The 20,144-nt window shown below is 39.9% G+C and overlaps 1 protein-coding gene across 1 annotated transcript in view; it reads right to left on the minus strand.

The window, feature by feature from the left end:
- Positions 1–20,144, minus strand: part of FHOD3 (formin homology 2 domain containing 3) — a 432,873-nt gene that overhangs the window by 84,657 nt on the left and 328,072 nt on the right. The window contains 3 exon segments of the mRNA XM_017873931.1: positions 4,570–4,784; positions 10,800–10,850; positions 16,359–16,493. Coding sequence (XP_017729420.1) covers positions 4,570–4,784; positions 10,800–10,850; positions 16,359–16,493 — 401 coding nt within the window.

Below are 20,144 nucleotides of genomic sequence, written 5' to 3' on the forward strand. Positions count from 1 at the left end.
CAATATTCCATTGCTACCGTGCCAGTTGGAAACAGGACACCAGATGTTTCTGATTTCTGCTGTGTGGATTAGATAACCTCAGAGAGTGCCTACACCTGAAGGAGACTCAAAACATCTTACACAACGAAGATGACAAAGGCAGTCAATGCTAATAATGATGACAGCCAAAAATGACAAATGGATGCCCACAGGAAAAATCATTTAGACAAACTAAACATTTCATGATACTCTATGTCTAAATTTTATTTCCAGGTTTGAGGATCAGGAGGCTACAGGAATCACCATATTTACCCATACTTTAAATGCCTGGATCTGTGAGAGGAAGTATTGTTAACCTTTGTCAATAATTTATGTAAGTGCTGCTGGTGAGTAGGCCATGGCCATATAGGCCATATATATCTCCAGGGCCAAACAATCAGACATTTGGAAATACCCTGGAATCCAATTACAGGTAGAGAAAAAAATCACTGTCAAACATATTTTTCCCTGACATAAATAAAAATAATACAGTGTGGCATGATTTTCAAATGCATCTCTGATGTATTATCTCTGTGTGCAATATGGAGAGTATCAAGCTCATAATAAAATAATGTAGACACAATTTTGCTTTCCTGGCTAAGTTAGTGGGTAAAAGCCACTTCTAAATTCTTGACAGCTGCTTCCTTCCACTGGGAAATGTCATTTATCTCCATCTGGCCTCAGGAGGGACTCGTGTACAAGAGGGAGCAAGGAGGGAGCACAGTTCTAGCTCTCCAGAGAAGGCAGCTCAACCCTGGGACACCCTTCCAGGGACCACCATCAACATCTGGTTTTCAGATGAGTAGTTTCTCTGTACTCTGTTTCCATGAAATAGGTTACCTGGATCTGACACAAATTGGGATAAGAGGTTACTTGGCTATCTTGACTTTACTTGTGGGTACACAGATTATTATTACTATTTTTCATCCTCAGAGCAACTTTCTCAAGAATTATGTTGAAGAACTCTATCCTAATAAGAACACTGTACCTTTTCTGATAATGAGAATCACTTAGGTGCTTTCAGAATCATCTATGAGTTTCTAAAATTAATAGGAAATAAACTTACTAAGTAGATATTCTGATGTCTACCCCCAGGGATCAGTGAAAATAAGGAAAGGATATCAAAGCAACAAATGAAGAGATGCCTTTCCATGTTTGCCCAAACTTTGGGCTGATTGCCTCCATTAATTCCAACACAGTGCAAATGGGAACATGTATATATATATGCCTTTCCCTCCCTTGGGCTGGTACTTTTAGAAAAAAGGAAAATACTTAGACCATCATCACCAAGTCTAGGCAGTATAGGGACATACATCTGCTAAGCCGCAAGAGGGTCAGACAGAAAAATAATTCAAGTATATATTGACTTTGTGGTGGGGGTTAGTGGTATCATTCATACAAAAGTTATAGCAGATTTAGTTGGGAAAGCTTTTGACTGAGAGATCTCACTAGATGGCATATCATGCTACCAGTATTTATCACTAGCTTTTCCCTTTTAAAAAGTACGTTTTGTAAGACAAAAGGAAAAGGAGTTTTTAATGTTTTCATATCTTCTTCTTTTGAAAGTTCTTCAGAATCTGAAACAGGAGTTATAAAAGAAAGAACCCATAAAGGGACCTGTACTCCTGAGGCATAGAAAAGTCAATAACAAATATTAGTTTTTCCTTTTCTTGTAAACATAATTCTGAAATGTAGGCTGCAATTTTTGCAGATATTGGTGAGAAGGTTAGCAAAGGGATGGTGTGGCATTAATATGAACAGCAGTGCAAACATGGTCGAGCCATGACTCCATGACAAATGGCTGAGATGGGCATCAGAACACTAATTACACTCCCAGCACTGTGCCAGGATGGTCTGAAGCACAGCTTTCCATCTATTTGGGCCTCAGTAAAACGTGGATAATAACATCTCCCCTACCTACCCAGATACGTTTGAGAAAAAGGGACAGAGCACTACCAAAATGTAAAGCATATTACGATTGCATGATCCCACAAGGGTAAAGAGTGAAAAGGCAAGGCAATCCCTGGCACGTTTGGACATCACGCCAGGTGTTGGTGCAGGACCAACATCTGGATGTGTGATTATATTTTTGATTCTTCCTCCAGATGTTGGGATACTGGAAATACTAGGGATAAGCAAAAGGTTACTTTTGGACATTTGAAAATGGGACTTGGTAAAAAGAATATACTATTATTTGGATGCTAACAGAATGCTTCAAAGAATAAACTAGGCTGAGAACAACTCGGTTATACCAACTTTGCATTTCTGTCATAAGGGCAAATGTCTACAAAGCAAAAGGAAACCTCTGTGGTTCTTTCTGAGACCACCATCTTTTCATACACTTGCGATTTCCAATTTTATAAATCAATTACGTATCAGGAAAAGGAAGACTGTGTGTTCTTGCTGATTTGGATCCTGATTACTTAACATACAATGGACAGCTCTTATAGATCTCACAGGAGCCAGTACTTTTGATGTTTTTCCAGAAAAAAAAGCAAACAACATCAAATGATGCTAGTTTATGAATTCTTGATTATGTGCAGATTCAAGCCCGGTATTCCTCTTTGAGAAGCAGTTATCATTTATTGTGTAATTCTGGTCAAACATTCTCTCAGTCTCTATTAATCCCTTCTCTGAAGAGAAAATAACACTTGCAAATGTTATTTATTTATTATTTATTTATTTTTGAGATGATGTCTCGCTCTGTCACCCAGGCTGGAGTGCAATGGCACCATCTTGGCTCACTGCAACCTCCACCTCCCGGGTTCAAGCGATTCTCCTGTCAGCCTCTAAGTAACTGGGATTACAGGCATGGGCCACCAAGCCTGGCAAATTTTTTTGTTTTTTTTTTTTTAGTAGAGACCAGTTTTCTCCATGTTGGTCAGGCTGGTCTCAAACACCCAAATTCAGGTGATCCACCCATCTTGGCCTCCCAAAGTGCTGGGATTACAGGCATGAGCCACCACACCCAGCTGCAAATATTCTTTTGAAAGCACACTGACATAAGTTATTTTCCCCAAATGCATACTACACATATACACACACACAATGACTATTTTCTGTATTCTTACTGAAGCTGAAATATTCTTTTGCATTGGCTAGAATGGTCTCGAGTTAAACTGTAATTCAATCAAACACTTAAGAAATTGTCTTTTGCCACAAACATCAAGGAGATTAAAAATATGAGGACAAATGACATTTACAGATACTGACAATTCCCTCTCAGCTCGGGGCTGTTCTATACTTCACAGTTTAGACAATCATTCTGTAAACGACTGGAGGTACAACTTTTAGTTAAAAGTCCCAGGATAAAGTGCTGAACCACAACTCTGCAGGAGGGTATCTCTCATATTGCCTCTAGAAATACCACAATGTATATATAGCAATGATATGAGGCAGGGTTTGGAAAATACACGGCGGTTATAGGACAGTCTGTTGTCTTGACTCTCAGCGTCTCAATATTTTAAGACCGACATTACTCATCCATGACTGAGCCATCTGCCTGGGACAATCTTCCATGGCTCAGGGATCAGGAGTAACGGGACATCATGGGAAGCTGTGGAGGAGCCAACCCGGTCCAGCAGAATGAGCCAAGGCTAGGAGAGCCAGCAAAGAATTGGACAGACAATATCGTTCTGCTATATCCAGTTCTGCTAAGGTCATGGAGTCTGGCCTTGCTTAAATTAAACTTTACGCCATATTTAGTCAACTCTCCTAGAATTAAAAGCCTCTGCTGTCTTCAATTGGCTAAGTCTACATCAGGCTCTAAGCCATAACACTTGACTAAACCAAACAGTGCTAGCAGTAGGGTTAATCAACACACACTGTGTAAACGCTGGTGCCTGCGAACCGTCCCTGTGTTAATGTGAAAGAAAACGGTCCCACAGTGTGCAGAGCAGGCAGGAAAACAGCTGATGCTCAAGGCTGCAGTGTACAATATCATCGTGCCTCTCCAAATAAAGCAAAGACAAGAGTATCTCCTGGGAGAGCTTGCCTGTCCGTACATAAGCACGTACACACACACCCACACACCCACACCCAACCGTGTACCAGTAATTTTTACAATTTGAATTATTTTCCTAAAGAATATTACCTTCTATTTTCACTAGGTCTACATTTTTCTTTGCTTGCTGTAATTAATTTTATTCTCCTTCAGTTTAATTTAAACCAGACTAACAGTTCCTCGGGTAAGAACATTCAAATGTGGTCGCTTGATTGGGCAGACCCACATCTCCAAATGATAAAGTATTAAATGAATATCCCAGTGTTTAAGATTAAATGTCAAAGTAAAGCTTATTTTCCATATTCTCCTTTTTCCACGGCCATACATTGACAACTTTGATGAATCATTTTACTTTGAGACTCTGAAGATGTCTAGTTTGTTAGTGACCACGCAGTTGCAGTCACCACCACCCCCAGCCCCCATCAACAAAGTGTACCCATAGTTGCTGTCTCAATATTAGTCTGCAGGTTGAAATCATCACTACTGCCCCCAAGGAAGCCCATCTGATGTTAACCCGTTCATTTTCCCTCTACTCTCCCTGTACTCACCTTGGGGATGGTGAGGGGTTCCTGGGGAGGAGAGAGACACTGTGAGAGCCTCTTGAGAGTCTAAAGATGAGGGGCTATGGCTCAGAGGAGCCGGGCAGGCTGGGGCTGCCGGCGAGGTCAGGTCCAAGGAGAGGTCGGCTCTGCCCCGGCTCACACTCCGGCTTCTCAGCTCCTTCTCGTGTTCCTCAGCTGCCAACTGTTCCAAGTATTTGTATCTGAAAGTTAAATTCCAAAGGGTTTCCGTCAAACGAAAGAGGAGCCCGTGGCTGATGCTTGTTTATGGATGAAACACCTGCAGAATGAGCCGGTTTCCTGATGCACACAGCACAGTGCAGGGCTGGCTGGAGGGTCAGCCTGCCAAAAACACCCAGCAAAGCCAAGATGCTAATGATTAAAAATCCCACATCACTCATAACCAAGCAAATTGGGGGAAATGGCAGCATCACACAGCCCGTAGATATTGGATCACTGCTGCAGAATCCTATCTTGCTCTTTTAGGGAACATTTGTAAATAAGCAAAACAGCAATAATCACCATCAAAAAGCCACAAGAGCGATGGCTGAAAATCAAACCCCTCAGAGCTCACAGCTGTGAAATGGGTGGGTGGCTTGGTGTGGCAGAGAGAAAAAAAATGCCCCCCAAATACCAAACGGGGTTGCTTGGATGAAGGCCTGCCTCTCTGAATTTCTGAACCTGCTTCAATGCTAACAGCAATACAACTGGAATTTACTTTGTTCTCTCAGTGCTGACCATGGAAACTTTTTTTATATTCTAAAATATTTCTGAGTAGGAATCAGACATCCAATAGCTTGAACCTGACGTCACATATAGTTTATTCATCAAAGTCAGTTTAAAAGAACAAAGATACATCTGTTTTGCATTTCAGGCAGGCAGAACCCACTAACTGTTTATTAAGACCAGCTACCAATCATATTCCTCATAGTGCACTTTATAGATCAGACCAAAATAACTTTGAAATGTGTGCCTCTTCCAGATGTCTGCTAATTTTACTCACCATTATCTTTTTCAGAAATAAATGTATGCATTCAGCTGTAGCAGGTTACTTACTATCTTACCCACCACTAAACTTTGGAACACCTTACTCAAGACCCTCACTTTGCATCTATCCAATTCACTGCTTCAGTTCCTCACAATGGGCATTAGACAGGGTGTTGTTCATTTACCCAGATAAAGCAGAGCACATATTTAAAATATTTTAAAACAATGCAGTTAAAAAGCATGCACTTTTTGCATCCCATCTTCAAGGTGGGTGTGGTTTCCCCGTCTGTAATCCTCACCCCTTCTCTCTGCCAGTCCAAAGGCAGTCCACCCTTCGGACCATGCTTGCATGCGCATCTCCCTCCAGGAGGGCTGCCTTGACCACCACAGGTGAAAGTGATCTTGGCCTTGCCTCTGAACTCATGTCGGATATGTAGTCCCTTCAGCTCAGATGGCATTTTGCATTTACTGCCTGGCATATTTAGTCATCTTTTCACATGTGTACGTACGTCTGTTTTCAAAAAGCAGATAATAGGATTTTCGTGAACAGGATGATTACCATCCTTTGTTCTTTCCCTCAGTGCCTTGCTATGGGTTGATGAAAAGCAGGCAGAGCCTGCAGGGAAAAGCCTGCAGAGTGGCACCCCACCTGCAGAGGCCCACCTGAAGCCCAGGATGCCGAGGGGGCGAATGCATCCCATTTCATTTTTGTGGGGAATGAACTTGCATTCACGGTGAATCTCTGATAAAAGGTGTGCAGTGAGTGTATATGTAGATACAAACACTTGAAGCTTGGCCAACAGCACCACCTCTTGAGGGATAAGAGAGGCAACAAGAGGAACATGTTTCTGGACTTAATTCAGGCCAGCAAGAAAAAGCCACTTGGCTGTGGAAGTAACAACCACCTTGAAAGAAAACAGTTTTAAGGATAAGACGCAGGGCCTCCGGCAGGTATGTGTTAAATGGGATGGTGGCAAGTTCAAGGCCAGGAATGCCTAAGTCCAGGAGGAGTTGTGAGCACAGGTATTCCCACACTGCTGCAACAGGATAAAGGGGCAGACAAGAAATGAGTGCAAATAAGAGAATCTGGACAGATCCAGGAGTTCAGGAGGTCAGAATCCCAGGGCAAGAAATCAAATGAGTCCGGGGTGGGTGGTGGTGACGAAGCCCTGTGAAAGGCTTCCAGCCAGGAGGACAACCCACTTACTGTGTTCATTTTTGCTGGCTCATTCCTGGTCCTGGCCTTCCGCACACTTCCCTGTGGGCAGCCAGGTAGGCAGGAGCTTGCCGGCAGCCAAAGGGTTTAACCCACTTTCTGGGAGTCTCCAGGGGCCACTCATCCCAGAGCCTGGATAGATTTGACTCAAGTGCTATTCCTGTGCACCCCTCGGCCTCACAGATGCCATCACTGAAGATCCATAAGACATGGGAAGAGTTAAAGGTTTAATCTGAATTGTCCTGAAAAATGATGTTTATGTGTTAGACAAAAATGGTAGAAGCAGAGGTAGAGGGATGGTGAGTTGTGGTTTCATGGAGAAAGAGGTTCAGTTGTATAAAATGAGAAGAGTCTAGAGACTCGTTACACAACAATGTGAATGCGCTTAATGCTACTGAAAAACACATTTAAAATGGTTAAGATGGTCAATTTCATGTGATGTGCATTTGATCATAATTAAAATTTTTTTTTACACGGCAGGGACAGAGAGGCATGGAGGTCAAGAGCACTAAACCTTTCTGAAAAAGCATCAGCAGTGTTCATCCGCAGTGGCCAGAGTGGTGAAGGTGGTGGGCTGGTACACGGGGATGGCCATGTCACAGGCATTTACGGTGTTACAGCTTAGCGACCCCTCCTGCCCTACATGAACCTCCAGCAGTTCTTGGGGAGGAAGCTGGACCTATGTCATAACCTTCTCCTAAACAATGACTGTAAGTGCTATGGGGCCCAACAGTACTTGATCTGAGGACCCACCGGCCCATGCAATGACTGTCACGTATCCCTGCTGCCACGCGAAGTCACACTCAATCCACAGACCGACGGAGCCTCCTCTGTGGGAAGCACCAGGCTTTCTATCCACAAACCACAGCCCCAAGAAAAGACTTCCTACTTTTGCTGCCTTCATCCAAACATTCCCGTTTATCCTCCGCCTAGATCATTTGTTTCTTCACTCATCTTTCCATTTATTTATTGAACATCTGTCAAGTACTGTCATGTGCTAAGAACTGTAGTGGGCACTCAAGATTTAATAATAAACAAGGAAAAATCCCACCCTCACAGAGCTCACAGTTCAGTGGAAGAGAGAGACAAATAAACCACTGGGATGAACTCCAACATCCACCAGGACTCAGCGGCAGGGCTGGTATTGCGGCTCAGTCTCTTTTCACAGGGCCCTACAGAAACTCTGCTTGACTTTAGATTAACCTAGACCTACTTACTGATGACTTTTCCTGCCACACTTCTATTTGGAAATTCTCATTTACATTAAGCTAAAATCTGGCTCCCTCTAACTTCTGCCCTGTTCTCAGTCCTTCTAAGCAAGGCTCAGAATCCTTTCTTCCTGCTTCATTGATCATTTTCATGCACAATTTCCAAAACCCTAGCCCAGTTCCAACCTTTTCTTTGCACTTTGTTCCCATAGCCCCTGTTTGCTCTAAACCTTTTCCTCTCCATGCCCTGCTGTCTCCCTCAGACCAACAAACCCACACTGAAGTATCCTCCTGTGCTACCCCCCAACACACCCCCAGCCTGGTCTCATTCCTTACTACACACACTTCTTTTTTCTCCTTTAAATTATGTGTGAATGTCATTTTAATCAATCATTATCCTATAAAGCCTTTCTTCTAATACTTAAAAAGATGAGAAGTAGCATCTCAACAGAAATTTAGTCCTGGTCTGCACCATTGCCAATAACATAGTTTGTCTGAAATTATGGAGTGAGATGATATGAAATAATGTAACAGGTATCCAGATGGTCACTACACCTTAAAATAAGATGACAGTCATCTTGTTACAGTTACATGATACAAATCTCAAAAACCATCTGCTGTGACTCTGTCTTTTTCCGAGTCTTGCGTTAAGGGTAAGAGATGTGGGACTTGACGAACACACATCGCTCTATCTGGAAGAGCTACTTTTCCTTATTTCTGTTCTCCCTCCCACCTCTGATCTCTACTAGTTTCCATTTCCAAATTCCATCACACTTGGAAATCTTACTTTTTCCTGGCTTACTAGGAACTCTCAACAGCTTTCGAAACAGGGATGAAAGTCTATTTCCCCTCCCATCTTCACCAGGTTATTCAAGAAGAAAACAAACAAGAAAAATGGCTGGGCCAAACCAAAGGAAACCTCATGGCTGCTTCCCCAGGCCTCTGTGTAAACAGAGAGGTGTCTTTGAGGAAAGAATCCCACAGTGGGCCTGGAGAGCACACTCCTGTGTTCAGGCTGATGGGCAGCCTGGGAGCAGACTAAGCGCAGAACCAGAGGAGACAGGAGAAGCAGCAACCTCCTCTTACAAGTTTGCCAGACATTAGTGAAGGCTTGTTTGGAAAAAAAGAGCAGTAAATAATATCCAGAAAGAGCTGGACTTCTGTGGTTTGGGGAAATTTTTAAGTCAGCCTGAGCCAGTTCAGAGACACAGCCCCTAAACCATCTCCCCAGGAGCTGCCAAGCCTTGTCTGTGTGGACATAACCTAACAGTCAAGTTGTTGAAAGCTCAAAGAAGTACAGAATCTGGGGGGAGAACTGAAAAATAAAATTGAGTTCCTCATGCCTGGGCAGGAAGTCAACAGCATTTTCAGTGAAAGTATATGTGATGTCCTCTGATGTAAAAAACAGGTACTAGTGAGAAATATAAGTTTCCCATTTCTTTAGCAGCATCTTTCACTCTCGATTCGCCACCACAACTGGTTATTAGGATGATAATAATCAAATAGAATGTTGGAATCAAAGCAATGCCATCATTTTATTTAAGAGGCTAATCTAAGCATCTAATTCTTAAATTGAATATAGGCAGTCTCTACTCTTGCCTACCTCAGACTGTCCTGATGTATTTAGGTGGTGTTTAGAAAATTAGCACAACTCTACTTCTTATTGGCCCAGTCCAGAAACTGTTAGGTCCCCAGCTGGTTCCAGCATAGAAAGTGTAAAATCAGCCTTTCCATCTCTCCATGCAGTCACCCCACCTGGTGGTAGAGGGGACAACTGCAGGCTGTAAAGAGCTGGGGGTAAAAACTTGCCTTTTGCCAGTCTACTTGTAAAACCAGTTTCCACTGTTTATCTGCATTTATTAGACACTGAACATCTTTGTATCTTTTATTGAGATTCGAAGCATGTTGCCATTGAAATATACTACTGATCAACACCAGAGTTTTGAGCTGTTCCTTTATATGACCTAGGCTGGTTTGAATATTACAGCAACATTTTAATAACATACTTCTTAATCTTATAAAGTAATGTATCTCATATATGTTTTTCTTACAAAATTGCATATAACTATTCTGTGGACAGAAATTTAAAAATGTATTCATGCCTTTGCTGGTTAGCATCACAAACCACAAAGATTTGTATCATAAATAAAGTAGTTTTTAAAATGAAAAAAGAAAGTACCTTACAGCTTGAATATTTTAAATAAAGTTGTTGGTTCATTTACTCATTTACTGATTCCATATATTATTCCTAAGTCCCAACTACATGCCAAGCACTGTGGTGGGTACTGGGGAAATAAAGGAAATCCAGGCATTGTCCCTGCCATTGAGGAGCTGAGTACAGTTCAGTAGGGAGACAGGTAAGTGACCAGGCACACCCAGAAAGAGTCTCAGGTATATTTAGTGCCCCCAGCCACTGCCTGGCACAGTGTGTATACTAAAATATTTGTTGAAGGAGTGCTGATCATGTGACATGAAAGCACGTAGTAGGAACACCTACTCTGGGCTTAGTAGCAGTGGTGCAGGGTATTTCAAATATACGCCCTATATCAATTACGCTAACATTAATGTGCTCATTTGAAGGAGAATTTTGAAGGAACAGACACACTTAACCATGCTGGCACCAAATGACAAATCCAAACTTTTATTGGAAAATTTAGGTAACTAGTACACTCTGTTCTGCAAAATGTCAGCTATGCAAGGTTTTAAGTGAAACAGTTATATTTTAATCAACACTCTCTCTGCATGCTAGGTTAACAGTGCAAAGTCACATGCAATTTGTTACAATGGGAAAGAAGAAATACACAAACCTTTCTTCTCTTGCTTGCCTTTGCTCCTCTCTTTTGTCTAAATAATCTCGGCTAATGGAAATATGTAGAACAAATAAACAGGAAAAGAAAATAACAGAATTAGATGCTCAGATAATTACCAATAAATTATAAACAGTATATCATGAAAGACCGCCACTGCCTCAGAAATGTAAAATAGTTGTAGCTAAATTTTTAAAACTTTAAAGGCTGTACTCCCAAATTATTAAATACAATTGATTTTCAATACAATCACAGGGATTGCAGAAAACATAGGATTATTGGATTCACCCAGAAACCCTACTAATTACTTGTTGGAAAGAATGCAAGCATCTGAGGAAAGAGAAGTTTTTTAAAAATCCAAAACTAAAATATGGCAATAACAAGCAAGCAATAGCTTTTCTAGGTGATTAGCATCCAGTTGAGCTCTGGTAGCTCCATTACAGCCATCTTAAAAATTAAATCTAAATGCCTTGGTCATTTTATGCTGCACTCCATGAACTGAATATTCCTTCCACAATCCAGGAGTTTTTTGTTTTTTTTTTAATTTCTGGGATACATGTGGGGTGTGCAGGTCTGTTACATAGGTAAATGTGTGCCAGGGTGGTTTGCTGCACTTAGCAACCCATCACCTAAGTATTAAGCCCAGCATGCCTTAGCTACTTATCCTGATGCTCTCCCTCCCCCATCCCCCTACTGACAGGCCCCAGTCTGTGTTTTTCCCCTCCCTATGTCCATGTGTTCTCATTGTTCAGCTCCCACTTACGAGTGAGAACATGTGGTGTTTGGTTTTCTGTTCCTGCATTAGTTTGCTGAGAATGATGGCTTCCAGTGCCATCCATGTCCCTGTGAAGGACGTGATCTCATTCCATTCTATGGCTGCATAGCATTCCATGGTGTATATGTACCACATTTTCTTTATCCAGTCTATCAACTGATGGGCATTTGGGTTGACTCCATGTCTTTACTATTGTGAATAGTGCTGTAATGAACATACGTGTGCATATGTCTTTATGATAGAATGATTTATATTCCTTTGGGTACATACACAGTAATCAGATTGCTGGGTCAAATGGTATTTCTGGTTCTAGGTCTTTGAGGAATCGCCACACTCTCATCCACAGTGACAACCCAGGATTCCTTCTCCTCATCCATTACACTCTCAGTTTCTATTGTGGGATCACTGAAGCTCCTCCTTCGTTCCTTCTCTTTTGTCTGTACCCACAGATGCCCAAATCTGATTAATTTTAATGTTTTGTTTTTCTGTTCCTGCTGGTTAGGTTCCAAATTGAATCTAAGTTTAAGACTATGTGGTTAGTCATCTCTCACTGGACTGTTTACTTTCTTGAAGAATCCTAACATCATGGTTTTCAACACTGGACCTCACAATATAGTTTAAATATTCTATTTCTTGGTGTACTGGTAACTGGATATAAAGGGACAGTAAGTTAGACTACAGCAGTATAGGACCGGGAGAAAAATGCAACAAGGACTCAGATTTGTCATCATTTATAAACATCCAACCTCATCACTTTCCACACTAGAACTAAAATTTCCTATAACTCAGAAGGCTTAAGACCATATTCAACAAAAATGACAATAAAGAACAACTTTCAGATGTTTTACAAAAAGTACCAGGAGCATAAACAATTTAAATCAATGAAATGGCTGATAAAAGGTCAGCCATTTGGGTAATCTCGGGGACTACTTTAGAAAGCTTTTCCTATATATTTTTTGAATTTCTTTCCATTCACATCCTGAGAAATATGGAACTGCAGTCACCACAATTAATAGTTGCCTATGGTCTGTCCTTGATTAGCAGTCGTTACTGGATGAGGGCCATTTTGCCAAGGTCTCTCTGTGTTTTTAAATGACAAGTTAGAATCACTAGAAATCAAGAGCAAATGGTTAACAGTTACGAGCATGGCCTCTGACGACAACCTGCCTAGGCCTAACTCTTACTCTGCCAACATACACATATGAATAACATAATTCTGAATATATATTATAATGCATGGCCAGGTGCAATGGCTCATGCCTATAAGTCTAGCACTTTAAGAGGCTGAGGATCACTTGAGCCCAAGAGTTCAAAACCAGCCTGAGCAACACAGCGAAACCCCATCTCTATAAAAAAAAATACAAAAATTAGCCAGTAGTCCCAGGCACATGCCTGTAGTCCCAGCTACTTGGGAGGCTGAGGTAGGAGGATCACCTGAGCCTGGGAGGTCGAGGCTGCAGTAAGCCAAGATCGTGACACTGCACTCCAGCCTTGGCAAAAGAGTGACACCCTGTCTCAAGAAAGAAAGAAACAAAAAAAGCCAATGCACTCTTGTCCTATTCTCCTATACTTCTGGGACTCTGCTGATAGGAATGCTAGACCATTTTGATGTTATTATGCAGGTCCCTATGGCTTTGTTCATTTTTCTTTCAATTTTTGTTTGTTTTGCTTAGTTTTCAGGAGGAAAATTTCTGTTGTTCTATCTTCAGTTTCACTCATAGCAATGAGTTCACTTTCTTCTCTCATAGCAATTATATTTGGCCCATCTGACAAATTTTCTATTTTAATTTTCCTGTATTATATTTGGATCTTTATATCCTTTATTTTTTTTTTTTTTACAGAGACATCTTTTCATTGTTTCAAGAGTATTTGCCCTTACTTCTTAAAGCATATTTATAATAGCTACTTTAAAATCTTTAAATGTATAATATCTATGTCCTTTGTGGTTAGCCACCTTTTAATTCTCTTTTTCCTTCGAGTTAACATTTTCCTAATTATTTTTATGATAAGTTATTTGGATTGTATTCTGTACATTTTACTTATTTTGTAATGAGATTTGGGGTCTTATTTAAATTCTACAAAGAATCTTGATTTTTGTTTTATTTTGTATTAGCAGGTAATCAACCAGGTCAAGTTCAGTCTGCAAGTTGTAACCTGCCTTCAGACATTGGTTCCAATATTAATTCAGTTTTCTGGGATCTGGGTGGTCACCCACTCCCACTCTGTACTTAGTTCTTAAAGGCTATGGCATGCCGTGTAGGTTTGAAGCCACATGTGCACAAATCAGACATGCATTCAGGAGTGCTCTCTTGATGTCCTTGCTCTCTGTGGCTTTCCTAACTAACACCTTCTGGCTCCTTGGGTTTCCTTTTATGGTCCTCCAGACAGAAGGCTTGGGCTTTATTTTCCCCGTCCTGCCACATACTTTTGGTAACTGCATCTGCATCCAGGACAATACAGCAGGAGGAGAGCAAAGTGATACGCCTAGTGATCATGGGGTTGTAGCTCTTATGGTCAGAGCAAGAGTTCCCCTCCCATTTCAGGCACCTGCCTGGACACTGCTGCCATTGCTGTGCTTCTGTAGCAATATTGCTTGGGAGGCTACAGTAGGAGATAAAGAAATAAGAGGAATTCTCTACACTTTTATCTTTAGAAATTCCCTTTGCTGTGCCTCGGTCTGGAAAAAGAGGACTTCTTCTGGGGCTCTTTTGGTCCAGATTTGGCATACACTTCTAGGTTTGGGTGCCTTTGAGTACATGCCAAGTAATATTGAAGGCAAAAAATGGTAAATTCTCACTGGTTTTGTAAAACTTAATTTTACTCTCCCTTCCTAATTCACCTGCTCTCTTTTACATTTCAGAGTTTTCAGAGCTCCACACATTCTCTCCATGGTTTATGATTGCATTCAGCAATGCAGAAGGAGAGACAGGATGGAGTGAACGAATTCCATTTTCCCCAGAACCAGCACCCTGTTTCAAGAGGTTTTCAATAAAAAACTTTGGATGTAAGCTAATCTCTGAATTTTCCATGTATTTCACTCAGATTCTCTGCTGCTATTTGGTGGTAAAATATGCAAATCTCCCAGAAAACCATAAATCAGGAAACATTTAACCTGTTCCAGAGATTTAAAGAACTGGTCTTTCTAAAAGTGACAACTTCCAGAACTACCCTCATGAAAAATGGTGCATACAGAACTGGCATTTCCACATATCATTTGGTAGAAATGTAACAGCTCAGGGTGTGCTACACAATCTTGAAGGGAAATGATGTTGGTTTACTTCATGCAGCCCATTCACCCAGTCTTAGAAAAATGAGGATTAGCATTTCACAGACTTGGCATTTGTTTTCATGAAGTAGTGACTTATACTTAAGCAACTTCACAACTCTGCTCATATTTTGATCATTTTTACAATTACACATACACTTCTTGGCTTCAAAAAAGCACAAGTTATTGGCCGAGCATGGTGGCTCATGCCTACAATCCCAGCACTTTGGGATGCTAAGGCAGGCAGATCACTTGAGGTCAGGAGTTTAACAGTCTGGCCATCACGGTAAAACCCCATCTCTACTAAAATTACAAAAATTAGCTGGGCGTGGTGCTGTGGCCTGTAATCCCAGCTACTTGGGAGGCTAAGGCAGAAGAATCACTTGAACCCGGGAGGCAGAGGTTGCTGGGAGCCAAGATCGCACCACTGCACTCCACCTGGGCAACAAAGTGAGACTCTGTCTCAAACAAAACAAAACAAAACAAAACAAAAACAAACAAACAAACAAAAAACACATATTATTAAATCTCTAAATCTTCATTGACAATGCCTTATATTCCTTGTAGATTTAATGGGGAATAATTGATGGTAATATTGTTTGAAAAAGAAACTGAGCTAAGGAAACAGGAGGTAGAGACGGGGAGATAAATGAAAGGAAAGAATGTAGAAGCTATAGAAATGACTTGGAAGGATTAAGAAGGAAGAGAACGTATAGGAGGAGGAGGTGGGGAAGAAATGGGAAAAATGGAAAAAGGAGATAAGGAAGAGTAGAAGGAAGTAATATGTAAGGAGAGACATAGCAACTGTTTTTCATTCCATAAAGCACAGCACAGCATTAAGCCCAGGGGATGGGTGTGAAGGAGGATGACCTGGAGAATGTGGAGAACAGGTGGACTGGCTGAAGGAGAAGCCAAGGCACACTGGGATCGGTGGGGACAGCCAGGCCAAGAGATGGCACCTGGAATGAGCTATATCCGGGAACACATCCTTGGAGCTGTACAGAGACCAGGAGATCAGGGGGAAATGGGCTGAGAGTAATCAACACAATGACTTTTCCCCCCACATAGCAAGATATTATTGTTTAAAAAAATATATTGATGATTGTTACAGGGATCAAAAGGCGAACCAGAAAGTGGGAAAAGTATTTCCTTTTGGGCATTGATGGAGCATGAATAAAACATGAGGACCATTAGGAAGAGATGGCAAATTAAGTTAAGATAATTAGGCTCTCTGTCATCGGGAAGGCCTGGATAGGACCACTGCAGACAATGAAGGACTCAAGAATACATGAGTTCCTAATTGTATTTGGCTGACTGTACTTCCTGCCATATGGTTAGAGAAACAAAGGCCATAACAAACCAGATCCAGCCTATTTCAGGTATGTCTTTCTCTTCCTTAAAAATACAGACAGAACTTTCATTACTTCCTTTAATACCAATAGTAAATGTATACAGCTGTAAAGTCACGTGCTTTAATTTTTAACTCATTATTTAAAAAAAATCTTAAGATCCTTCTTACCTGAATTTGTTTCTTTCTTCCCGCTCTATTCTCTGCAACCTTTCTTCTCTCTCCTGCCGCCGCCTCTCTCTCTCAGCTGCCAGTGACTCTTGGTGCTGCCTGAAGGATGATGTGAGAAGACCACTCGGTGATGACCTGCAGATACAATGAGTTAATGTTTCAGTTGCTTGGCCTTTGATTAAAAGTACTGAAGTAAGCATCAGTCAGACCTTGGTTAGAACTGAGGGTCTGCTGGTACCTAGGCAGTGCTTGGGGGAAATCACTGAATGCCTCGAGTCTTCTTGTTTCATGATTTTTGTGTGTAGATGGGGAAAAGCAATATGCTGCGAATGTGCTAGTAGGAAAAAAGGTGGTAACAGACAGAAAATACCAAGCAACATGCTTGACATGTAAGCAGCTCTCAAAAATGGGTATCATAGAAGTATTCCAGGAATGTATATACATTCTACATACATTTTATGGTTGGTCTATGTTCAGACGTAGATAAGTTAGAACCAGCTTTCAATCTAAAACTATTTTCTAACCAGCTATCAGGTAATACATTCATTATTTGGGTAACGGGATCATTAGAAGCTTAAACCTCAGCATCATGAAAGACACCGATTAACAAACCAGCACATGTACCACCAAATCTAAGATTTTTTAAAAAGTGATTTTAGAAAACTATTTTCTATTACACATGCACTAAAAATATTTTACTGTATATCAATTTCACAATACACTTCTTTAGAATAATTGAACAAGGCAATGAGATGACAGATGAGGACAAAAAAACTTGCAATTGGCTGAAATGTGAATAGAATTAAGGAAATTTCATTCTATGACATTGTATGTTAAGAAGCATCCAAGGACTCAGCATGGTCAAAGGACAGGCAGTGGTATTAGTAACATCACACAAACAGTCTGGACTGTTTACTGAAAATGTGTGTGAAGGCCTCAGACAGAAACCACAGGGTGAGTATTACAGGAAATGTTAAATCAGAGAATGAGTGGGAGAAGATAAAATCAAGTAGACTGTATGACATATAAGGAAAGGGGTTAGCTATGTAAAGGAGTCTGATGGATCGCTGGAGAATAAAATCTGTTATGGACAACTGGGGACTTCACTTATGGGAAAAAACCTCAAAAACAAAGAGAGAAATATTTATGAAATATATTTTGCCAATTTATTTATCCAAGGATATAGCGTGGATAAAATCCTACCTGGATTCAGTGAAAAATATACCTGCAAGGTGGGGAACACAGGTCTCAGTGCAGGAGAAAGATATGACTCTCATAATACACAGACTGCCATGAGTCCCACAAATGTTCTTCCTAGAAAAGGTGAGTCACCTGTGGCTATCAGTCATAGGTGGCAGGGAACATGGAGGGAAGAAACCACAATCCCTGATAGCTACAGGGAAGGAGTAACCAAATTCTACAGTCCAGGCTCACTATGGAATTATTTTCATCATCTCTGGACACTAAGGCATAGATAGAGTTTATTTATCTTTCTCAGAAAAGAAGTTCAGACCAACTTCTAACTTTTGTAAGCTATTATTATTTTGTGGGAATTTTTCCCTGTTTGTATCCAGCCAAATCTAATCAACAGAGTAAAGAGGTTTGTAATACCTCTTGCACAGTAATTGATAAAATTGTTATGTATATAATAGATTCATTTAACCCAATTATTAAGTTTTATCTAATAGATTAACATCTATATAACCTGGTGCCCAAACTGGAGAAAACATATTCTTTCAAATATATAAGGACTACTCAAAAATTGACAATCAATTCTGCCACGAAGCTCAAGAATGAACGCCACAAACTGGTTTCACACGAGCTACCTTCCTGATCATAATGCAACTGAATTGAAAAATAAATAACAAGGAGATACATTTGAAAAAAATCCATATAATTGGAAAAACTAAAACATGTCTAATAACTTAGGTCAAAAAAATAAAACACAGACAATTAGAATACATTTAAAGGGTGCCATAATGAAAAAGTTAAATATGAAGTTTTGTAGAATACTTCTAAAGTAGTATTTAGAAGGAAATTTATTCTTAAGTATTTATATTTGAAGAAAAGAAAGAGTGAAAATTAATGAGCGATCAGCTCAACAATTGGAAAGGCAACAGTAGAATAAATTCAAAGAAGATAAAAGAAAAAAATAAAGAGCAAAGACTAATGAAAAGGAAAACAAAGGTATATAGACAAAATCAACAAAACTAAAAGTTGGTTTATAATTGTGAAAAACCTAATAGACAAGTTCTATCAAAATTGTTTGAGAAAAAGGGCCACAAATGAGCATATTCAGGAATGACAGATAAATACAATTATAGATACAGTGACCAAAACACATTACAAAAATAAGGGGAAATTTTATCATACACTTGAAAATCAAAGAAACGGATGATTTTCTAAAAACATATAATTTACCAAATCTGACTGAGGAAGAAATAGAAATCTTGAATAGCTCTGTTAACCTAACAAAAGAAATTGAGTTAATTAATTACAAATATATTCACACCCATGAAAAAAATCCATGAGAGTCAGATGTTTAATGTGATTTCTAGCACTGAAGGAAGAGTTCAAGTTAGACATATGGAAAGTTCCAGAAAACACAAAGAAAAAAAAAAAAACTCCACAACCCATTTTACATGATTCATATCACTCTGACACTAAAGCCAGATAAGAACAGTGTGAGGAGAGCAACTTCTATACTATTTGCAATTATGAACACCACTACAAAAATCTGAAACAAAATCACATTGTGTTTGTCCAATGAATGTAAGGGTAATTTGAGATGATAGTATCAATGAATATAACTTACCACGTTAATAGTTTATTGGAGAAAACCCATGGCTACCTCTGCAAATGCAGAAAAAACTTTAAATTCAACAACCATTTGTTATTTTTTAAAAACCCCTTTTAGTACACTTAGTAACAGAAGGAAACTTTCTTAATCTGACAGTGGGTATTTGGCAAGGAAAATTTTAAAAACTAGAGTTAAGTATCTTTTTTTCTTTTCCCTTTTTTTTTTTTTTTTTTTTGAGACAGGGTCTCATTGTCACTCAGGTTGGAGTGATCATGGCTCACTGCATCCTTGACCTCTTGGGCTTAAGTGATCCTCCCACCTCAGCCTCCTGAGTAGCTGGGACCACAGGCATGCACCACCATGCCCCATTTAATTTTTGTGTTTTCTGTAGAGTCGGGGTTTTGCCTATGTTGCCCAGGCTGGTCTCAAACTCTTGGGCTCAAGCAATCCTGCCTTGGCCTCCCAAAGTGCTGGGATTACAGGCATGAGCCACTATACCCAGCCAGTATCATTCTTAATGCTGAAATATTAAGAACAGTTTACTGTTAAAAATAATATAAGGATGTTTCCATCATTGCTTATATTTGACATTATTTTGGTGGTTCGAGCCAGAATACTAAGAAAAGTAAAAAGCATAAGGAAAGGAAAGAAATACAATGCCACTATTTACAGATAATCTGACCATCTTATAAAGATAATCCAAGAAAACCTGTGTTATTTTATTAAGAGTCTAGCAAAGCTTCTATATATAAAACATAGAAATAGCAATTGCATTTTTACATGTCAGCAAAAATTTACCAAGTTAATCATAAGCTAACTATCAAACTACTTAACTAGTAATATGACAGACCTTTATAAAATCTTATTAAAAGACTCTAAAGAAGGCTATATCACATTTATGTATTGAAAAAATCAATGCAGTCAAGATGCCAATTCTTTTCTTTTTTCCAATTAATACAATTTCAAATCAATATCCCAAAATGATT

This window comes from Rhinopithecus bieti, unplaced genomic scaffold (genome assembly GCF_001698545.2).
Source record: "Rhinopithecus bieti isolate Rb0 unplaced genomic scaffold, ASM169854v2 scaffold_5260, whole genome shotgun sequence".
In the NCBI taxonomy this organism is placed as follows: Eukaryota; Metazoa; Chordata; class Mammalia; order Primates; family Cercopithecidae; genus Rhinopithecus; species Rhinopithecus bieti.